The sequence below is a fragment of the Talpa europaea genome, assembly GCF_964194135.1.
Source record: "Talpa europaea genome assembly, chromosome: 9".
In the NCBI taxonomy this organism is placed as follows: Eukaryota; Metazoa; Chordata; class Mammalia; order Eulipotyphla; family Talpidae; genus Talpa; species Talpa europaea.
In genome coordinates, this window is record NC_140076.1 from 40,749,527 (window position 1) to 40,767,967 (window position 18,441).

General features: G+C 36.7%; 1 protein-coding gene across 1 annotated transcript in view; it reads right to left on the reverse strand.

Moving 5' to 3' along the window:
* Window positions 1-777: 777 nt before the first annotated feature.
* CLCA2 (chloride channel accessory 2) overlaps window positions 778-18,441 on the reverse strand; it is a gene marked incomplete at both ends in the record, with an annotated part of 33,741 nt that continues 16,077 nt past the window's right edge. Inside the window, 5 exon segments of the mRNA XM_084243615.1 lie at window positions 778-1,220; window positions 8,314-8,547; window positions 10,870-11,040; window positions 13,920-14,190; window positions 16,412-16,636. Of these exon segments, the coding sequence (XP_084099741.1) occupies window positions 778-1,220; window positions 8,314-8,547; window positions 10,870-11,040; window positions 13,920-14,190; window positions 16,412-16,636 (1,344 nt within the window).

Here is an 18,441-nt window from a genome sequence, read left to right on the forward strand (position 1 = left end):
TTTGCCTCTTCTGTGGTTGAAATTGAATAAAACTATATAGGTTAATTATGTATCTAACTAAGCAAGCCTTATGAAAGTTATAATCATTTTCATTGAATAAAACCAAGCAATAACTTGGGAAGTTGCTTTGATGAAATTAGAAACTTAAAAAAAAACAATAAATTCAACAGACTTCTCACAAAATTGGTGTCAGGGCACAAGGATAATACCCCACAATTTAAGGTTAACTCTTTCGGTGAACATAGATCTCATTGAGCATTAGCAGTGGATTTCTTTTGCAGCGTATATAGTTAGCCAAATGACAAGATGTAAAGAACATTACAATAGAGGATTCAAATGTAAAATTCAGCTTGATCTTTAATCATAAATAAGCAACATGTTTTAAAAAGACAAGTGAAAATGAAAAATTAATCAAAATAACTAAACAATTGCTTCATTTAGACAGTTATACTATATCTTTCAGACCTAACCTGCTTTTCTGTACTTGGTACTACTTTCTCTCTGCAATAAAACAACTTTTTCTTTAGTCTTTGGTTCAATTTTGTTCTTACCTTTGCATTTAAAGACATTTCTTTGGAGAATAACTTGTTAGTCTAAAGCTAAAGATTTTCTAGTCCCCCCCCCAAATGAATGTTATAATTTTTTTGTCTATTTATCAGGTATAATAATCAAAACATTTTTAATAGTTTTGATATTGATTTGACTTTATTGGCATGTTTTTGTAAAGTGCGAGCACCATGACTCAAATTTAAGAAGGAAGGTACTCTGTACATTTGTTCATAGTAATTTTGATCCATTTTCTTTCTTGTCTGCTCTCCATTTCCTGTTCAAAATACAATGTACTACAATTATAGTGAAGCAAATGATTCCTATCAAACCCAATGCTGTCAAAACTCCTTTCAATATAAGACCATCTCGGGCAGGCTCTGGGCCAGAATTTAGGGGAATAAACAGAGATACCTGAGCAATGTTAGATACAGCAGACTTTAAGGAGTTCCTGTCTATTGCTTGTACTGCCACATAAATTCTGTGGCTTTCTTGTATCTCTCCGTTAGGTTGGTATTCAGATCCATTTATGAAAAGCTTTGGTAAGAATGTATATATCTCCTTGGTTCCAGCTTGCTGGGGATTCAGCTTTGATGTATTCACTAAAATGGCATTGTTAAAGTTATCTTGAATATTCTGTAGGCTTTTACTCATTCTTATTTCATAACTGTTAGCTGAAAATATAAGATATGTCACGAGTCAGTTTTTAGTTTATTAGAAATTGCTAATGAGAATGATAACAAAAAAGTCAAAATGCTCAGGAATATGAAAAACTTTAAAATACTACATAAGAACACATATTAAAACCTGCACAAGAGGACTATTTTGGTTTTTGAATAGCAATGTTCAACATAATAAAGATGATATTTCCCCCAAGTTATATTTCCTTATGTAAATTTTACATGATTCTACTCGCAAGTGCTTCTACTTTCTAATAACAAGTTTATTGTAAAGTTTAAATGGGAGTGGTCATGTAAGTCTGAAAAACAGCAATATGTTAGGACTAAGCCCATCAGATATAAAAACACTGATGTTTCAATACATCAGTATTGACAAATGAATAAACCAATATCTAAATACAGAACCAAATACATTCAAGCATTTAGTATATGATTGAGGTAGAACTCAAATTAATGTGGGAAAATATGTCTTCATGTGTGTTTTTGTGAAAATTGGGTAAAAATCTGGAAACATAAAATTGGATCTATACCACAGGCCTTTTTATCAAGATAAACTTCAATGTGATCAAAAAGCTTGAGAAGAGTAAGTAATAAAAATAGTAAATAATAAAAAATGAAACTAGTAGCTATTTAATAGGAAACAATGAAATAATTCCAGCATAATTATGAAGTAGGACAGGCCCTTCTAATTAAGACTCAGAGTTTAGAAGCCATAAACAAATACTTGAAAAATGAAATCTTCTACATGGGAAATAAAATGAAAATCTACTTGGGAAAAATCCTCCTAAGCAAAATATGAGCATAAATGTTAAGTGACAAAAATGTCTGTCAAAGATGAAGTTTACATCTATAACAACTGAATGTCTCCTATTAGACTAACTCTCCAGTAGATAACAAAGAAAAAAAATATTGACGAGTGGGACTCAGACAAAAATAATCAGAAACTATGGAATGAACCAGACTAGGTATGATTAATGTTTATACAGCTTTTCTCTGTGAAGGCACTTCCCATTGCAGTAAAGGTAGCTGGAACCAAAAGTCAACTATTTTCTGGGTCTGAGAAGTCAGTGGACTGTGAGACTGCCAGAGTAGCTGAATATTGATTGTGCCATAAAAAGGGCTAGTCTAAATTCTGTGAATTAACTTCTTTCAAATCATTGAAAGACCTCTAATTATACATGTGTGGGTTCAGGGGAAATGAACAGCTAAAGACTGGAAAGCTGAGTGAAGGCTTTATGCTATGGGGAAGTAATTGAGTTTGGAGTGAGTCTTGCCAAGTTAGAGGAGATTGGTAAATACCATGATTAAAAACATAAAATTAGAAAAGGCATGCTTTATAAATAAAGATTGGGCCCTAGAACTAAGAGTAAACCCAAGATTCTTCCTATTCAAGGTCATCTAAGGTAAACACTACAAAGAAATTTCAAAGCTCCACAGGAGAATATAGAAGATTCCAGAGTATATAATTTGCTATCATCTAAATATGTAATTTTATAAACCATAAAAAGAAGGAAAGGAACTCTCCTACCTCATGGAGATTGAAACCCATACTACTGGAAGACCACTGGACTAATGAGGAGATAAAAGAAGAAATTAAAAAATTCTTTGAGTTGAATGACAAGGAGGACACCAATTTCCTAAATGTATGGGATATAGCAAAAGCAGTAATAAGAGGAAAATACATAGCAATAGAGGCTCATATCAAGAAACAAGGAAGAACTCTAAGAAACAACCTAATCTCAAAGCTCAAAGAACTAGAAAAAGAACAACAAAAAAACCCTAAGGCCAGTAGAAGAAAAGAAATAATAAAAACCAAAGCAGAAATAAATGAAATTGAAACTAAAAAAAAACAATCCAAAAGATCAATGAAACCAAAAGCTGGTTCTTCAAAAAAATAAATAAAATAGACAAACCCCTAGCAAGGCTCACAAAGGAAAAACAGGAGAAAACACAAATAAACAGGATCACAAAGGAAAAACAGGAGAAAACACAAATAAACAGGATCACAAATGAAAGAGGAGAAATCACAACGGACACAGTAGAAATCAAAAGAATACTCAGAGACTACTATGAACAGTTATATGGAAACAAGTTCAACAATCTAGAAGAGATGGAAAAATTCCTACAACTCTACAATCACCCAAAGCTAGATAAAGAAGAAATAGAACACCTAAACAGACCAATAACATGTACCGAAATTGAAATGGTAATCAAAAACCTCCCCAAAAACAAAAGCCCAGGACCTGATGGATTTACAAATGAATTCTACCAAACATTCAGAGATGAAGTAGTGCCTATCCTTCAAAAACTCTTCCAAACAATTGAGAAGAAAGGAATAATACCAAACACGTTCTATGAAGCCAACATTACACTAATACCAAAACCGAACAAGGAAAACACAAAAAAAGAAAACTACAGGCCAATCTCTCCAATGAACACTGATGCAAAAATCCTCAATAAAATTTTAGCTATCAGAATCCAACAATGTATCCACAAGATAACTCACCACGACCAAGTAGGATTCATTTCAGGGACACAAGGATGGTTCAACATCCGAAAATCAATCAGTGTCATCCAACACATCAACAAAAGAAATATAAAAACTATATGATAATATCAGTAGATGCTGAGAAAGCTTTCGGCAAAGTACAACACCCATTCATGATAAAAGCCCTTGAAATTCTTGGGATACAAGGAACATATCTCAACATCATAAAAGGCCACATATGACAAGCCAACAGCCAGTATCATTCTCAATGGCAAAAAGCTGACAGCATTTCCATTAAGATCTGGAACAAGACAAGGATGTCCACTCTCACCACTGCTTTTCAATATAATATTGGAAGTCCTAGCCAGAGCAAAAACTAATTCAACTAATCAATCAGTTTAGTAAAGTGGCAGGATACAAAATCAGCATGCAAAAATCAGTAGCCTTCCTATACACAAACCATAAATCTGAAGAAGAAGAAATTAAAAAAAATCCCTTTTATTATCGAAACAAAAAAAAAAGCAAATACTTGGAAATAAACCTAACAAAAGAGGTAAAGGACCTATATAAAGAAAACTATAAAACACTGTTAAAAGAAATAGAAGAAGACACAAAGAAATGGAAAGACATCCCCTGCTCGTGGATTGGAAGAATAAACATTATTAAAATGGCTATCCTACCAAAAGCAATATACAGATTCAATGCTATTCCAATAAAAATTTCAATGACATTCTTCAAAGAAATAGAACAATTATTGATGAAATTCATATGGAATCACCAAAAACCCCGAATAGCCAAAGCTCTTCTGAAAAAACTCTTCTGAAAAAAAACAAAGAAGGAAATGGGGGCATCACACTCCCAGACTTCAAACTATAATACAAAGCCATAATCATCAAAACTGCATGGTATTGGAACAAGAACAGAACCAGAGACCAATGGAATCGAATAGAAAATCCAGAAATAAACCCACAGATTTATGGTCAACTAATCTTTGACAAAGGAGCAAAGAATATGCATTGGAGCAAAGAATGTTCAATAAATGGTACTGGGAAAACTGGGTCGCTACATGCAAAAGAATGAAGCTTGACCACTACCTCACACCATACACAAAAATCAACTCAAAATGCATTAAAGAACTAGACATAAGACCTGAAACCATAAAATACATAGAAGGAAATATAGGCGAAACACTACATGACATGCACCTCAAAGACATCTTTATAGACACATCACCCAAAGCAGTGATAGTGAAGGCAAAGATCAACAGCTGGGACTACATCAAATTAAAGAGCTTCTGCACAGCAAAAGAGACAATAGCCAAAACAGAGAAACCCCACCTACTGGAAGAACATTTTTGCACACAACACTAACGATAAAGGACTGATCACAAAAATCTACAAAGAGCTGACGAGACTCAACAAAAACAAAGAAAATAATCCAGTCAAAAAATGGGCAGAAGAGCTAAAAAGAAACTTCTCTGAAGAAGAAATGCAAATGGCCAACAGGCTTATGAAAAAATGTTCAACATCACTTGTAATCAGGGAAATACAAATCAAAACTACAATGAGATAGCATCTCACACCAGGGAGAATGGCACATATTAAAAAAACTAGCAACAACAAATGCTGGCGAGGTTGTGGAGAAAAAGGAACTCTCCTGCACTGCTGGTGGGAGTGCAAACTGGTCCAACCACTATAGAGAGCTGTGTGGAGATTTCTTGACCTACTAAACATAGAGCTTCCATATGATCCAGCAGTTCCACTCCTAGGTATTTACCCAAATGACACAGAAACAGTAATTCCAAAGGGCACCTGCACCCCTATGTTTATAGCAGCACAATTTACAATAGTTAAGCTATGGAAGCAACCCAAATGCCCAAAAATACATGACTGGATCAAAAAGATGTGGTACATATACACAATGGAATATTACTCAGCAATCAAAAAAGATAAACACATGCAATTTGCAGCAACATTGATGGAGCTAGAAGGGATCATGCTCAGCGAAATAAATCAGAAGGAAAAAGAAAAATGGTCTCACACATAGAATGAATTTAGAAAACGTAAATAAGAGATCAGTGAAAAGACTAATCAATGCAAAGTAAAAATCAAAATCAACAAGCAACTATAAACCAGAGACACACTAAGGGGGCGGGGGGGAGAAAGAGGCGGGGAAAGGAAGGACTAGAGTCAAAATGGGGGGGGGCAATTGTATGGGGACTATAACCAAAATGAAAATGCATACATTGTGCAAAGATGAAAAAAGATGTTAGAATTATATAAAATAAAATATTTAAATAAAAAAAAAATATGTAATTTTAAAATGCTAGCCATGCAAAGAAATGGGAAATAGTATGTATGGGCAAGAAAAATATCAGGAAATAAATAATACATGACTGAGATTTGAAATTAATAGACAGAACTTTAAAATAACCAAGATGAACGGGCCTCCCCGGTGGCGCAGCGGTTGAGCGCTGGGTTGAGAAGCTGCCCGCAGCCTCTGCAGTGCCAGTTCAATCCCCGGCCACAGGCAAGGGTCCCACATGGCGCGCAGACCTCTCCTGCCGCCCGCTGCTCCCCTCAGCAGTGTACTTCGGTCCTTCTGCCTGCTCTGCTCCCTGCTCTGGCTCTGGTGAGTTCTCTCACCCACCCGGGCTTCAGACTGTACCCAGTACTTGTATAAATAAATAAAAATAAATCTTAAAAAAAATTTAAAATAAATAAATAAAATAACCATGATGGAAATCCTGGGATTAAAAAAAATACAGTGAAAAAATATATTTGAGAGGATTAATAGTAGATTGGACACAACAGAACAAAGATCAAGTAAACTCAGAGACAGGTCCATGAAACTCATACAGACTAAGGCATTCAGAAATAAAAGAGAAATTGAACTGAATCTCAATGATTCTTAAGCTCCACTGACTTTTTCATTTAATATATGTGAAAATAACCTAATGCCATATATATAATTATAGTGAACAAATATAATACATGTAATACAAATATTATCCAGTAAGGACAGAGAATAGAATAGAAATATTTTGAAGGCCTACTAACTGAAAATATTCCAAATTTGAACAAAAAAGCACACTCCACAGATTTAGGAAGCTCAGCAATCCCTAAACAGAATACACATCAAGAAAATAGAGTGAGACATATCATGGTCAGTTGAACACCAAAAATAAAGGAAAACAATTTAAATTGCCAGAGGAAAAACATAAAATTACCTTGAAAGAAAAATCTATTGCCCTGAAATTTTAAAAGTTAAGTTGAAAAGAAAACTTTTTCATATAAATGAATGATGAGAGAAATTTCATGCAAAGACCTGAACTACAAAGGAAATGATGCTAGATAAAAATTCAGATCTATAGAAAAAAGCAGCAGTAACTGAAGAATTTGGATACAAAACTACAATGCTTCTCAGCAGTACAGAATTATTTATAAGTGAGATGGTTTCTGGTAAACAGTGATCAGATAGACAATTATAAGCCAAAGAAAGAGAATGCAAATTTGACGCAAGACTGGCAAAGTCCCAAGTTATTCACTCTTATTTGACTGATAATAACAAAATCAGTGCTCAATAAAGAAGGTTGTTTCTTACAGGAATCTCAATCATGGACATCAGGAAATTAACCATTTAATGCATACATAATGATAACCATGTTTTGATGACAGCAAAGAGATTGGGCAAGTTATCCTTTCACAAAAGTTATTAGGCTGAGTTGCTTGCTATGTGGATCAAGAAATGATGGTGGGGGCTTCCCCGGTGGCGCAGCTGTTGAGCACTGGTTGCGAGGCTGCCCGCAGCCTCTGCAGCGCCAGTTCGATCCCCGGCTGCTCCCAGGCCACCGGAGGAGGGTCCCACATGGCGCGCAGACCTCTCCTGCCTCCCGCTGCTCCCCTCAGCAATGTACTTCGGTCCTTCTGCCTGCTCTGCTCCCCGCTCTGGCTCTGGTGAATTCTCTCACCCTCCCGCGCTTCTGACTGTACCCAGTGCTTGTATAAATAAATAAATAAATAAATCTTTAAAAAAAAAAATGATGGTGGAAAACTGAAGGCTGACATAGGCATGGAAAGTCAAAAAGAAACTTTGTCAGTGTCTCCCAAACAGGAGCAAGAAGGTCCAAAAAATAAAACTGGTTCCAATCTCCCTAACAAAAATGATGGCCAGTAGTGGGAGAGGAAAATGTACCAAGGTTTGCATGATTTATTCTCTAGACTGGTTTGTAATTCTTTGAATAAATATTCATTATCCAATCTTCAGAAAACTAATCACCTCAGAAGATGATGCCCTGTAATGCAGAACTAACAGTTCTGCTGGTTGGATTGCTACACACAGTATTTATGTTTTCAGACAAGGTTTCTGTGTGATTAGTGTCAGTCTGCCAGGGCCTCTTCAGTCCAGTGGGAGCTGATATGCTCTTGTTCCCAGACTCCAGGCTATAGGACCTTATCAACAACTCAGAGCTTTTTATGACAACCCTCTGCAGCTTAATCAGTTCTAAGCCCCCAAAACTATTTTAGCCAACTAATCCCTAATAAAGTTATTAGAAATGCTACTTTGTAGTCAAATAGGTAAGGAAACCAAGACACCTACCCTGGCCCTGATCAAAGTCTTCTCCAGGTGCTGTCCAAGATAAAGTCACCTCATCTTCTGTTTTTACAGCTTCCAGGTCAATAATTTTGCATGGTGGAAACATGTCAGGATGGGGGCCAGCTGGAACTTCCCACATGGAAAAGAAACTGCCTGAGCTTACTCGGCTAAAGCCCCACTTTTGTTCCTCCTCGTTCAGGCCCACTGATTTTCTTGGGGCATTCATTTGAATATTACCTATGACACCAAAAAAAGGAATAGCCAAAATACCAAATTATAATCTCCAGATTAGCTTGTTTTTAACAGATTATTTTAAAACCTTTTTTCTTTACTACAGCATTAGAAAACTGAGTTGGTTTATTCAGCAATTCATTTTTTCACCCATCCAGCCATGCACTCTGTAAATATGTTGAGGGTGTATGTAATGCCAACAATCACCAACAAAACTGTCTCTTAGGGGATTTATAGTTTTACTAATAAACATTTACAAATCGTAATATATGTAAGAAGGAAAAAAGACAGGGTGCTATGAAAAAACCCACAGGGACATAATGTAGAGTGGCATCAAGATACCCACATTTAGGGCCTCCCCTGGTGTTGCAGTGGTTGAGCGCTGGGCTGCGAAGCTGCAGCCTCTGCAGCACTGGTTCGATCCCCGGCTGCCGGCAAGGGTCCCACATGGCACGACAGACCTCTCCTGTCTCACCCACTGCTCCCCTCAACAGTGTTCTATTCCCCGCTCTGGCTATGGTTAATTCTCTCACCCTCCTGCGCTTCTGAGTGTACCCAGTACTTGTATAAATAAAAAATAAATCTTAAAAAAAAAAAAAGAAACCCACATTTAGAGGTTTCCTAAAGGATGAATAGGAGTCGACTGAAGTATAGAAGAATATCCCAAGGACAGGAAACAGGTTATATAAAAACTTCGAGGCGTAGAAGAGCTTGACAAGTTATAAAACTTAAAGCACAGAGACTGGTGTGACAGTGGACAGGAGAGAGGAGTTTGTGCAGGACCACGTGGACCTTTGTAGTAGTTTCAGAGTTTACTCCTAGGTGCTGTGATAGAAGCAGAGCAGCAACACAGTCACTTTTGCTCTCTAACAGGTCACTGTGAGCTCTTTCAGTAGAGGATCTGTTCTAGCATGGCAAGCAACAAGACCACTAAAACGGCTATTGCAATAGTCTAGACAGGAGAAAACGGCAGCTTGGACTGGATGGAACATTGGAGAAGCCAGAAGTAGACAAGCTGAAATATATTCTGGAGATAAAATCAGTGAAAGCTGGCAATGGGTTTCAATATAGAGTAAGAGAGAAAGTTGGTGAAAAAAAAGGAAATAGCTTCCAGGTTTCTAAAATGAGCCACTTTGGAGGAGAAGCGGGCTAAAGAGAAAGAGATTAAAATGTAAATTACAAAGTTTATGATTCCTATAAAACATCTAATTGAAGATGACAAGGAGCCAATGAGACATGAATTTTAAGCTTAAAAAAGAGAAAACTTAAATAAGGGACCACAAAATCAACAATCAACTATAAACCAGAGACACACTATAGGGAGGAGGGGAGAAGGGAGTAGGCTCAAAACAAGGGCGGGGGGGGGGGGGTGAATTGTATGGGGACTATAACCAAGATGAAAATACATACATTCATTTTGTGCAAAAATGAAAAATGATGTAAAAATATATAAAATAAAGTATAAAAAGGAGATTTTAGCTAGATTTAGCAATTTTGAACTTATGAATTTGGAAGTTACAGGCATATAGATATTAAAGTTTTATGGCATTTTATAGTGAAAAGACAGAGCATCTTCAGGAATCATTCAGCTGTCTATAACATCCAAACTCATGTTAATTCAAAAACTTATTTCTTGGGGCCTCCCCAGTGGCGCAGCGGTTGAGCGCTGGGTTGCGAAGCTGCCCGCGGCCTCTGTGGTGCCGGTTCGATCCCCGGCTGCTCCCCGGCCACAGGAGGAGGGTCCCACATGGCGCGCAGACCTCTCCTGCTGCCTGCTGCTCCCCTCAGCAGTGTACCTCGGTCCGTCTGCCTGTTCTGCTCCCCGCTCTGGCTCTCGTGAATTCTCTCACCCTCCCGCGCTTCTGACTGTACCCAGTGCTTGTATAAATAAATAAATAAATCTTTAAAAAAAAAAAAAAAATTCTTGTGTAAATTGTTGGGCTGCTTGCTTTCTTCTTTCTTTTAACTACTATCAGATTTTTGCCTTTTTCTCTTTCTTAAACCTCTGTGGGAGAAATACAAGACCTGGACCTGAGAAAATTCAATAAATTTTCTGTTAGTAATTCGGCTGAAACAGTCATAGAGGTTAAAATAATGACTAAAAGGAAAGTAGGAGAAATCTGTGAGAATGATCTATTGTCTTTCTGTTATCAGTGCCAAAAATCAGTGAGGATTGAAGAGATAGTCAACCAATTATGCATTGACTTAAGATTGTTTTGAATTTCCATCACTCTCTCTCACTTCTTTCTCATACTCACACACACTCATCAGATATGTATATACCCACTTTTAATGATATTATTGAAATAACAGTAATAATGCCCTTACCATTTGCTATGTAACCGGGTACATACACAGCGTGACTCCCTGGGATAGACTGGGCTGGGGCGTTTATGCTGGGAATGTGACTGACCCGTACTTTCAAGCTATATCTGCCATTAACGGCAAATGAGAAAAAATACCTCGAGTAAATTCCATCATTTTTTATAACATCAGCACCTGAATATATAAAAAAAAAGCTCAATGTCAATACTTGTCATCACAGTTTATAAATAATAATTAAGTCATTGAGAAACAAAATTCAGTCCCTGACTTCTTCCCATTTTAGCAAATTCTATCTGGGTCCTAGCTGCTTTTATATGATCAGGTAATTAAAACTCCAGTAGCTCCATAATTTCTTCCTGTGATTCCTTAACCTCTGAAAATATTTTTTAAAGTAGAATGGTTTTATCTATTTCAGTGTTAATAAAACATTTAATAAGCACTTTAGAGTTCAAATTCCCATAATTGAAAATAACAGCAGTTTTTCACAGAAACCATGCACATTTTTAAGCTTGTGGTCACAAATTAAAATCTACTCTGCTCTTGAGAAGTAAATATATATATATATATATATGCACATAAATACATTTCATACAATGGAAAGGAGGTTGTGAATGCCCTGAAGCCCTGATTAAAAAAACAAAAACAAAAACAAAACCTTGGTTATTCATAGTGTGGCATTATCTAATTTCCTCACTATAGAGCACATGGAGCTGTTTTTTAGTGTATAAGGGCTTCTGACTTGGGCTTTGACAGGCTTTGGTTCCCTGCACAAGGCTTTGCCTCGGGAGGCCTTCTGAAAACTTGGCCAGAGCTCCACTTCTGCATTGATCCTTAAAGAGCAGTTTAACATCAAACCAAGTCCATTACTGAATGTCAGGGAGGCCTAGACTCCTGGGCAGCAGTGAGAGAATGAGCTTAGCCCAAATGCAGAACACATTCAGTATTCATGTACAAGTGACCACAGTAGGCCAGCAGCTTGTCCAGTCCTACTGTCAATTATTTTTCTCACACCACACACCCAGCTCTGAATGCTAAATTGAATTATCACTTGGGCGCTGTAGAATCACCACCACAGAGGAAGGGCTGCTCCTTAAAATAAGAAAAGTAGGAGTATGTTAATTACAAGAGCCAAGCAACTTATTATCATAGTAGGGTTTTTTTTATTTATTGGAAAGAAATCAAATCTAGTTATTTAGTGATTGATAAGTCTATCTTTTTTTAGAAGTGATAAAAGAAACCTCTCTATGCCACAGTGACAGCTGCCACCTCTTTTAAATACTGAATCAGAAAGAAATGGGAATGAACACTGGCTTGAATTTCTGGGGACTTGGTTTTAAGATTTGGATTTGCCATTCAGTATCTGTAAAACCATCTCTGTGAGTCTCTGTTTTCTTATCTAAATATGGGAATAACGTCTGACAGACTTGGTGTGAGTGTTATTTGAGAATGTGCATAAGAAAATACAATTTAAATTATAAAGCAATTTATTGCTCATTAATGATATTTAGGAGAAAAATATAATTTCCCATGATAAAAAAAAGTATTAAATGCTATGTATATGTGTGTTAAGTACTGGGGAGAAAATTAAACTTATACTTTGATGCTTATGCAATATTTTCCATTATTTTTTATATTAGGGTATAAACTCAGAAAACAAATAAATGAAATGGTTCAGGGGAGTTAATATTAAGCTTATTGAGCTAATTCAGCTGATCTTTCCTAAGAGAGCAGGATCTCCATTTCAGATGGGACACAGTACTTGTGCAGTGTACATTTTTGGACTATTTCCAAAAATGAAAAGAAAAGTGTGGCCATGGATTAGCAATCAGAGCATGACAAGGTCATTTGAGATCCATTTCAGCTGGCCTGGCAAAAGGACTTCCCTGGAATCCCTCTGAGGTGGACTTGAACTAAAATCCTTTAAATGAACTTTTTTTCTCTTAAGTGTCATGCAGGATTCCATGATGAGATTCTAACGGGCAGCCAAACCTAACAATCTTGAAAAAAATTTACCTTTGAAATAAAGGTAGGAAGTAGGGTTTGTTCAGTTTACTTTGTTTTCCTAGTTGTAGGAAAATCTTTATACTGATTCCATTAGGGTTGTGGGCCGTGCCGACTTGTGACCACATCACACATGTAAAAGGCCTTGGTTCTGCTTTCTCAGCCCAGCCAGTTGGCTAAAGAAGAGTCTAGTGTCATCTCCTGGATCACAGGTTCAGTTTCCAATTTTCTCTTCACATTTGGATCAGAGGACATGGCCATTGTATCTCACCTCTTGGGTTTTAATTTGCTACTTCAATTGTCCAATGTTATTATTTCAGTGAATAGTAAAGCTGGTGCTTCTCAGAGGAGCATAGCAAGTCACAATGACACAAAGCCTGTTCCTGTGTGACTTCATTGTATGTGTCCAGTGTCATTGGCAAGTGAAAGCCAAGACCTGGGTGTCAAGAGACCTCCTGCCTCCCTCCCACTCACACAGTCATTCTGGGGTTCCTTGCAAAAACTCTCTTTTCCTAAGTTCACATTATTTTTCTTGTATAGATGTGACCTATTAGTGATTCTCTGGGGACTTGAGACTCTCATAAGATTGTATGAGAAAAATAAATGAGTTGAAGGAATTTTACAGATAAACAACATAGACTGCAGCATCAAAACAATAGCTCCTGGGCCTCCCCGGTGGCTCAGCGGTTGAGTGCTGGGTTGCGAAGCTGCCCGCGGCCTCTGTGGCACCAGTTCGATCCCCGGTTGCTCCCCGGCCACCGGAGGAGGGTCCCACATGGCGCACAGACCTCTCCTGCGGCCCGCTGCTCCCCTCAGCAGTGTACTTCGGTCCTTCTGCCTGCTCTGCTCCCCGCTCTGGCTCTGGCGAATTCTCTCACCCTCCCACGCTTCTGACTGTACCCAGTGCATGTATAAACAAAACAAACAAACAAACAAATAAACATGCCTCTATAAAAAAAAAAAGAGAGAGAAAAAATTCCAAAAAAAAAAAAAAACAACAATAGCTCCTGAGAACGTGAGAACGTGAAAAATGATATAACATTCTTTGTTACCTGCTCCATCATCAAAAAGTCTCAGTGTCATGGGATCTGCATTCTCTGGCTCAATTATAGCAGTTACAGTGGCATTGAGAATGGGATAAAATCCTTTTCTCACATTTGCATAAATCATCACTGGATCAGGAAAATGGGTGCTGTCTCTTTCTGCAAAGGCTTCCACAGAGGCAGGAGGCGTGCCTTTGCGGGAGGCTCGAGAGGTCACTGTCACTTTCAAGGCCTGAAGAGAATGGTGAGTATTGTTCAGTGTGTAGGTCCAGAGTCCTGGCTGCAAAACAAAGAGGTTTTTTTGTTTGTTTGTTTATCGAGTGTAAAGGGAAAAAAAATACCAGCTATTAATTTTATGAAACATCAACTTGTAATGTAATTTAATCAAAACAAGAATTTTTGTTCTCATTTGGTTGATGTTTCACTTTCTAAAATACTACAAAGAATATCTGGGAAAAATTGTATAAGGGATAACTAAATTCAGTATTTACATGACTTTCACAGCACAACTCACTTGTATTGTTAGGTAAAGCTTTAGGGAATTATATCCTGAATTTATTTGTGGGGGAGGGCACATTTTTGGAAGATAATGATAGTGTCCGGTTTCAAAGTATTTTGCAAATAGTAACCTGAACCTCTTCATTCAAAATGATGTTCAAGATTTTTATTCCATTTACCTGAGAAAATTACAGCAAATTACATGGAAAACTAAATTTTATGTGGCTAACCTAGAAAAAAAGGTAATAGCATTTTTCTTTCCCTCCACCTCCTCCACTAACCAGAAATCCAAGCAACAAAACTCACATACACTATTAGGATCCAAGACAAGGAATACTGCTTTTTAATAAGTCAGGATTCCACATGGTCTATGTTGAATAATCTACAGAAATACCATTCCAGAAACACCATTCTCTTTTGCCTGTCTTGGCTGCCTGGGGGAAACCTGCAAAAGATTGTCTGGGTGAAAAAAACTTAAACTAAAATTTAGCAGAAATTTGTTCCTTGTTTCCTCATTCATAATGCTACCTGTTATAAACCCTGGAAATAAAGAGGAGGAACACCAATGAGCAGGAGAAAGAACAGAGAAAATGAGTTATGTTGTGACTCAGTGTAGAAAGTTAAGGTACCACTGATCCATACTCAACCTTTTTCTTTGGGATTCATGTGCTTGACCATTCTTCTGTGAAGTCACCAATCATCTATTTTGTTGCTGTTGTTACTATCATAATATTTGTGACAGACACATAGTAAGAACCTCCACATTTTGATTTAGTGAGTGTTTTGATACAGGGCACCCAACAAAGAAGTTAAGCAAAGGCAGTAAAAAGTAGATAAAGTGTTCCTGGCCCTTGTGCACAAGAGTGAAAAGAACATGATAAGTTAGGAGAAAAGTAAAAGAGGAGCAGAATATAGGGTGTTGGGGAGAAAGGTTAAGAAATAAGCTTGGGTAGAATTCAGAAATGAAGGACCCAGTCCTATATAAGAGCAACCACACCACTGTAATCCTGGGTTTTGAGTAGGGGACAAGTTTGATCATATTCATGCCTCAGAAAGATCACTGTGATGGGGGTGAAGAATGGATGGGAACTTTGCTAGCTCAGAGGCTGAGAAGCTGCCAAGGCTGCCAGCAGTGACCTGCAAGGATGGTGGTGGTGGTGGGGTGTCGAGGGTTGGGAGGATGCAGGGGAATGGTGCTGAGGAGGGACTAGAATAGGGCATTCACCAAAATGCTTTAAACCTTCTCTGTTTTTTGTCACATTTAGGATTCAAGCTGCTACTCTCTTTACTGGTTTATGGAGCCCTTCCTGACTTAATGTCTCATCTGTGTCTTCTCATCGCTTCTCTTTCCTTCTGGTAAATCTGTACCTTACTTATATGCTTCTGGGTAGTTTCCATATTGAACTACTTGTAGTTCTACAAGAGTCATATTCCTTTTCTCTGCACCTTTTTATGTACTGTGTTTCCTCTGCCCAGAATGTCACTCTCACCCCTTTTATCCTACATATTTCCATTGTGATGTCTTCTAGGAAGCATTCTCCCTCTCTCTCTGCCTCTGCCTGCACATCCTCCTGTATGCTGCTATTCCTTCCTGTTCTCATTCCTATCATGGCATTTTATTGTAAAGTACATAAGGCAAGACTCAACAGGTAACAGACACTCAAAAGCATGTGCATTGCATTTAGTCATATTATAAATTCTATTTGAGGTTTTTTTCCTAAGCATATAGATAACTATGAATTTTGTAAAGAAGGAAATAAACACAAAGAAATTATTTGTACTACCATTCCACTCTTGAAGCCTCTGTTATCCATTATTTGTTTTGAACATACCTGAGTAATTCCTCTTAAATTTTTTATAGTCACAAAATATGTTCTAATAAATTTAAAGTAAAATTTTAATACATTTGAGTAAGATTTCCTTTACATAATGCATGGGATTATGTGCTTTAACTGAAAATCATGTACTTGACTGAATGTCATTATGAGCAAACTCACACCTACCTTAGCAGTTTCTGGAATCCAGAGTCTAGCAGACCGAAAAGCTAGATTGGTGATAAAATCATTTGTGTGGTATTTTCTTCCATTAGGATCAGATAACAGAATCTCAGGGGGGCCACTGGTCTGCCATGTGACTAGAAAGGTAGTATCATTGCCCACACTGTTATCCACAGTCACTGTATTTTTCAGTTGATGGTGAGGCTTAACATTCTCAGCTGTACTTTCAAGCTGTTCAAGAGATTATGTATGTGAAAGTTTCTAATTCTAATGCATACAAAATCATTCCATCTTTTTCTTCACTCTTATGAAAATTAATAATAAATTGGCAAAAATAAAAATCGTTTAATTCTGACATGCTATATTTATATCAATCACTTTTAATAAAAAATATTTTGCCAAAGCAAAATATTATATGTTATAGGAGTACAGTAAATACAATTTTTTTTGTTATAACTGGTATAAATGTCACTTCATTATTCATTATCAAGAGATCTTACTTGGTTCATACTTAACTCTCATCCAAATCAGTATTAACCTGAGATTACCAATTATAATTCCTAGCTACTTTTGATTGTGAATGTGTTTAAATAATTCAATTTGTATATAATCTGTACAGATGATTCTATGTATTTCAATAAGAAATGAAGCACTAGGTTTCAGGGGGTACATTAAACAAATCATTTAGCCATTTACAATAAACCATGGGCAAGCTCATGTCTGTGGGTCTGCATGTGTACGTGTGTGTATGTGTGTGTGTGGTGTGTGTGTAACATGAACAGAATACATACAGATGCCTGGCACTGAATTAAATGCTTTCCATGTATTATCTCATTTAATCCTTTATGAAAACTCTCTGAGATGATGGTATTGTTATCCATATTTCACAGAGGGGACAAATGAGGCTTAGAGAAATAATATGCTGTGATAATAATATCACAGCAAGGAGGTAGAACTTGACTAAAAGCCGGGTAAGCTGCCACCAGAGCCTTTGCATTTCATCATTGTATATTTACTATGGATATAGGTCTGTAAATAACTGTCAGTTTTTGAATTTATGAAGTAAACATATCAGTTACACTTTGTAAAATTGATCAAACTTGGAAAACATAAAATTTATTGGTGCATGACAGCAAAGACACTGAGGATTATTTGTTTAAATCCATTTAATACATGTTTGTGGATGGCTGACTACTGTGCAGTGCACATTCTGTGCTGGACTCTGAGCTGTGGAAGGGGATTTAGAAGTAGCTTTTGCCCGAGGGGGTGGGAGGAAGCAAATATTGTTTAAAAATGAACAATGATGTAATTATAAAAAATAATTGAAGTAGATTTTGCCCACAGTGGGGAGGGGCTAATGGTGTACAAACAACAAGGGAGAAGTGACCAAGTTTGCGATCATAAAACACATCTGAGTCCTGTGAATAATGTTTTATGTTATTTTTTTACTTTTTAACATTTGTTTTTAATATTTTTACCTTTTAACATTTAACATTTGTTTTAACATTTATTTAATATAATTAAAGACGACATCGCTGGGTAAAAAGATTATTCATAAGATCCAATAGTGGGAAAATCTGTAATATATATTTTCATTTATAACTCACGTTGTCATAATTGCCTGTTCAGTATACACATAATCTTCATGTTAAATATTTTCCAAGAATAATTTACTGACCTCATTGTTTACTTGAAGCTATTTACTTGGCGGGTGCACTTACCTTCTGTGAGGAAATGCAGATAAAATTCTGTCCAAAACATTCAATTTTGGTTCAAAATATCTTTACTCCGAAAAAAAATTGACCCTTTTAAAAAATGACTTGATTTGAGGAAGCTTTTGTGAGCCAATATAAGTAAATTGTGGTAGCTGAGACAATATTTAGAAACATTTAGAACTTAAAGAAACAGTTGATACTTTTTACCCAAAGCAAGAGCTTCAAAGTTTTTAAAGAAGCAAAAGCAAAATGGATTCTGATTGATGAAAAATTATTTTGGAATTAAAACTAAATAGTCTTCTGAATTTTCCTCCGGGCCTA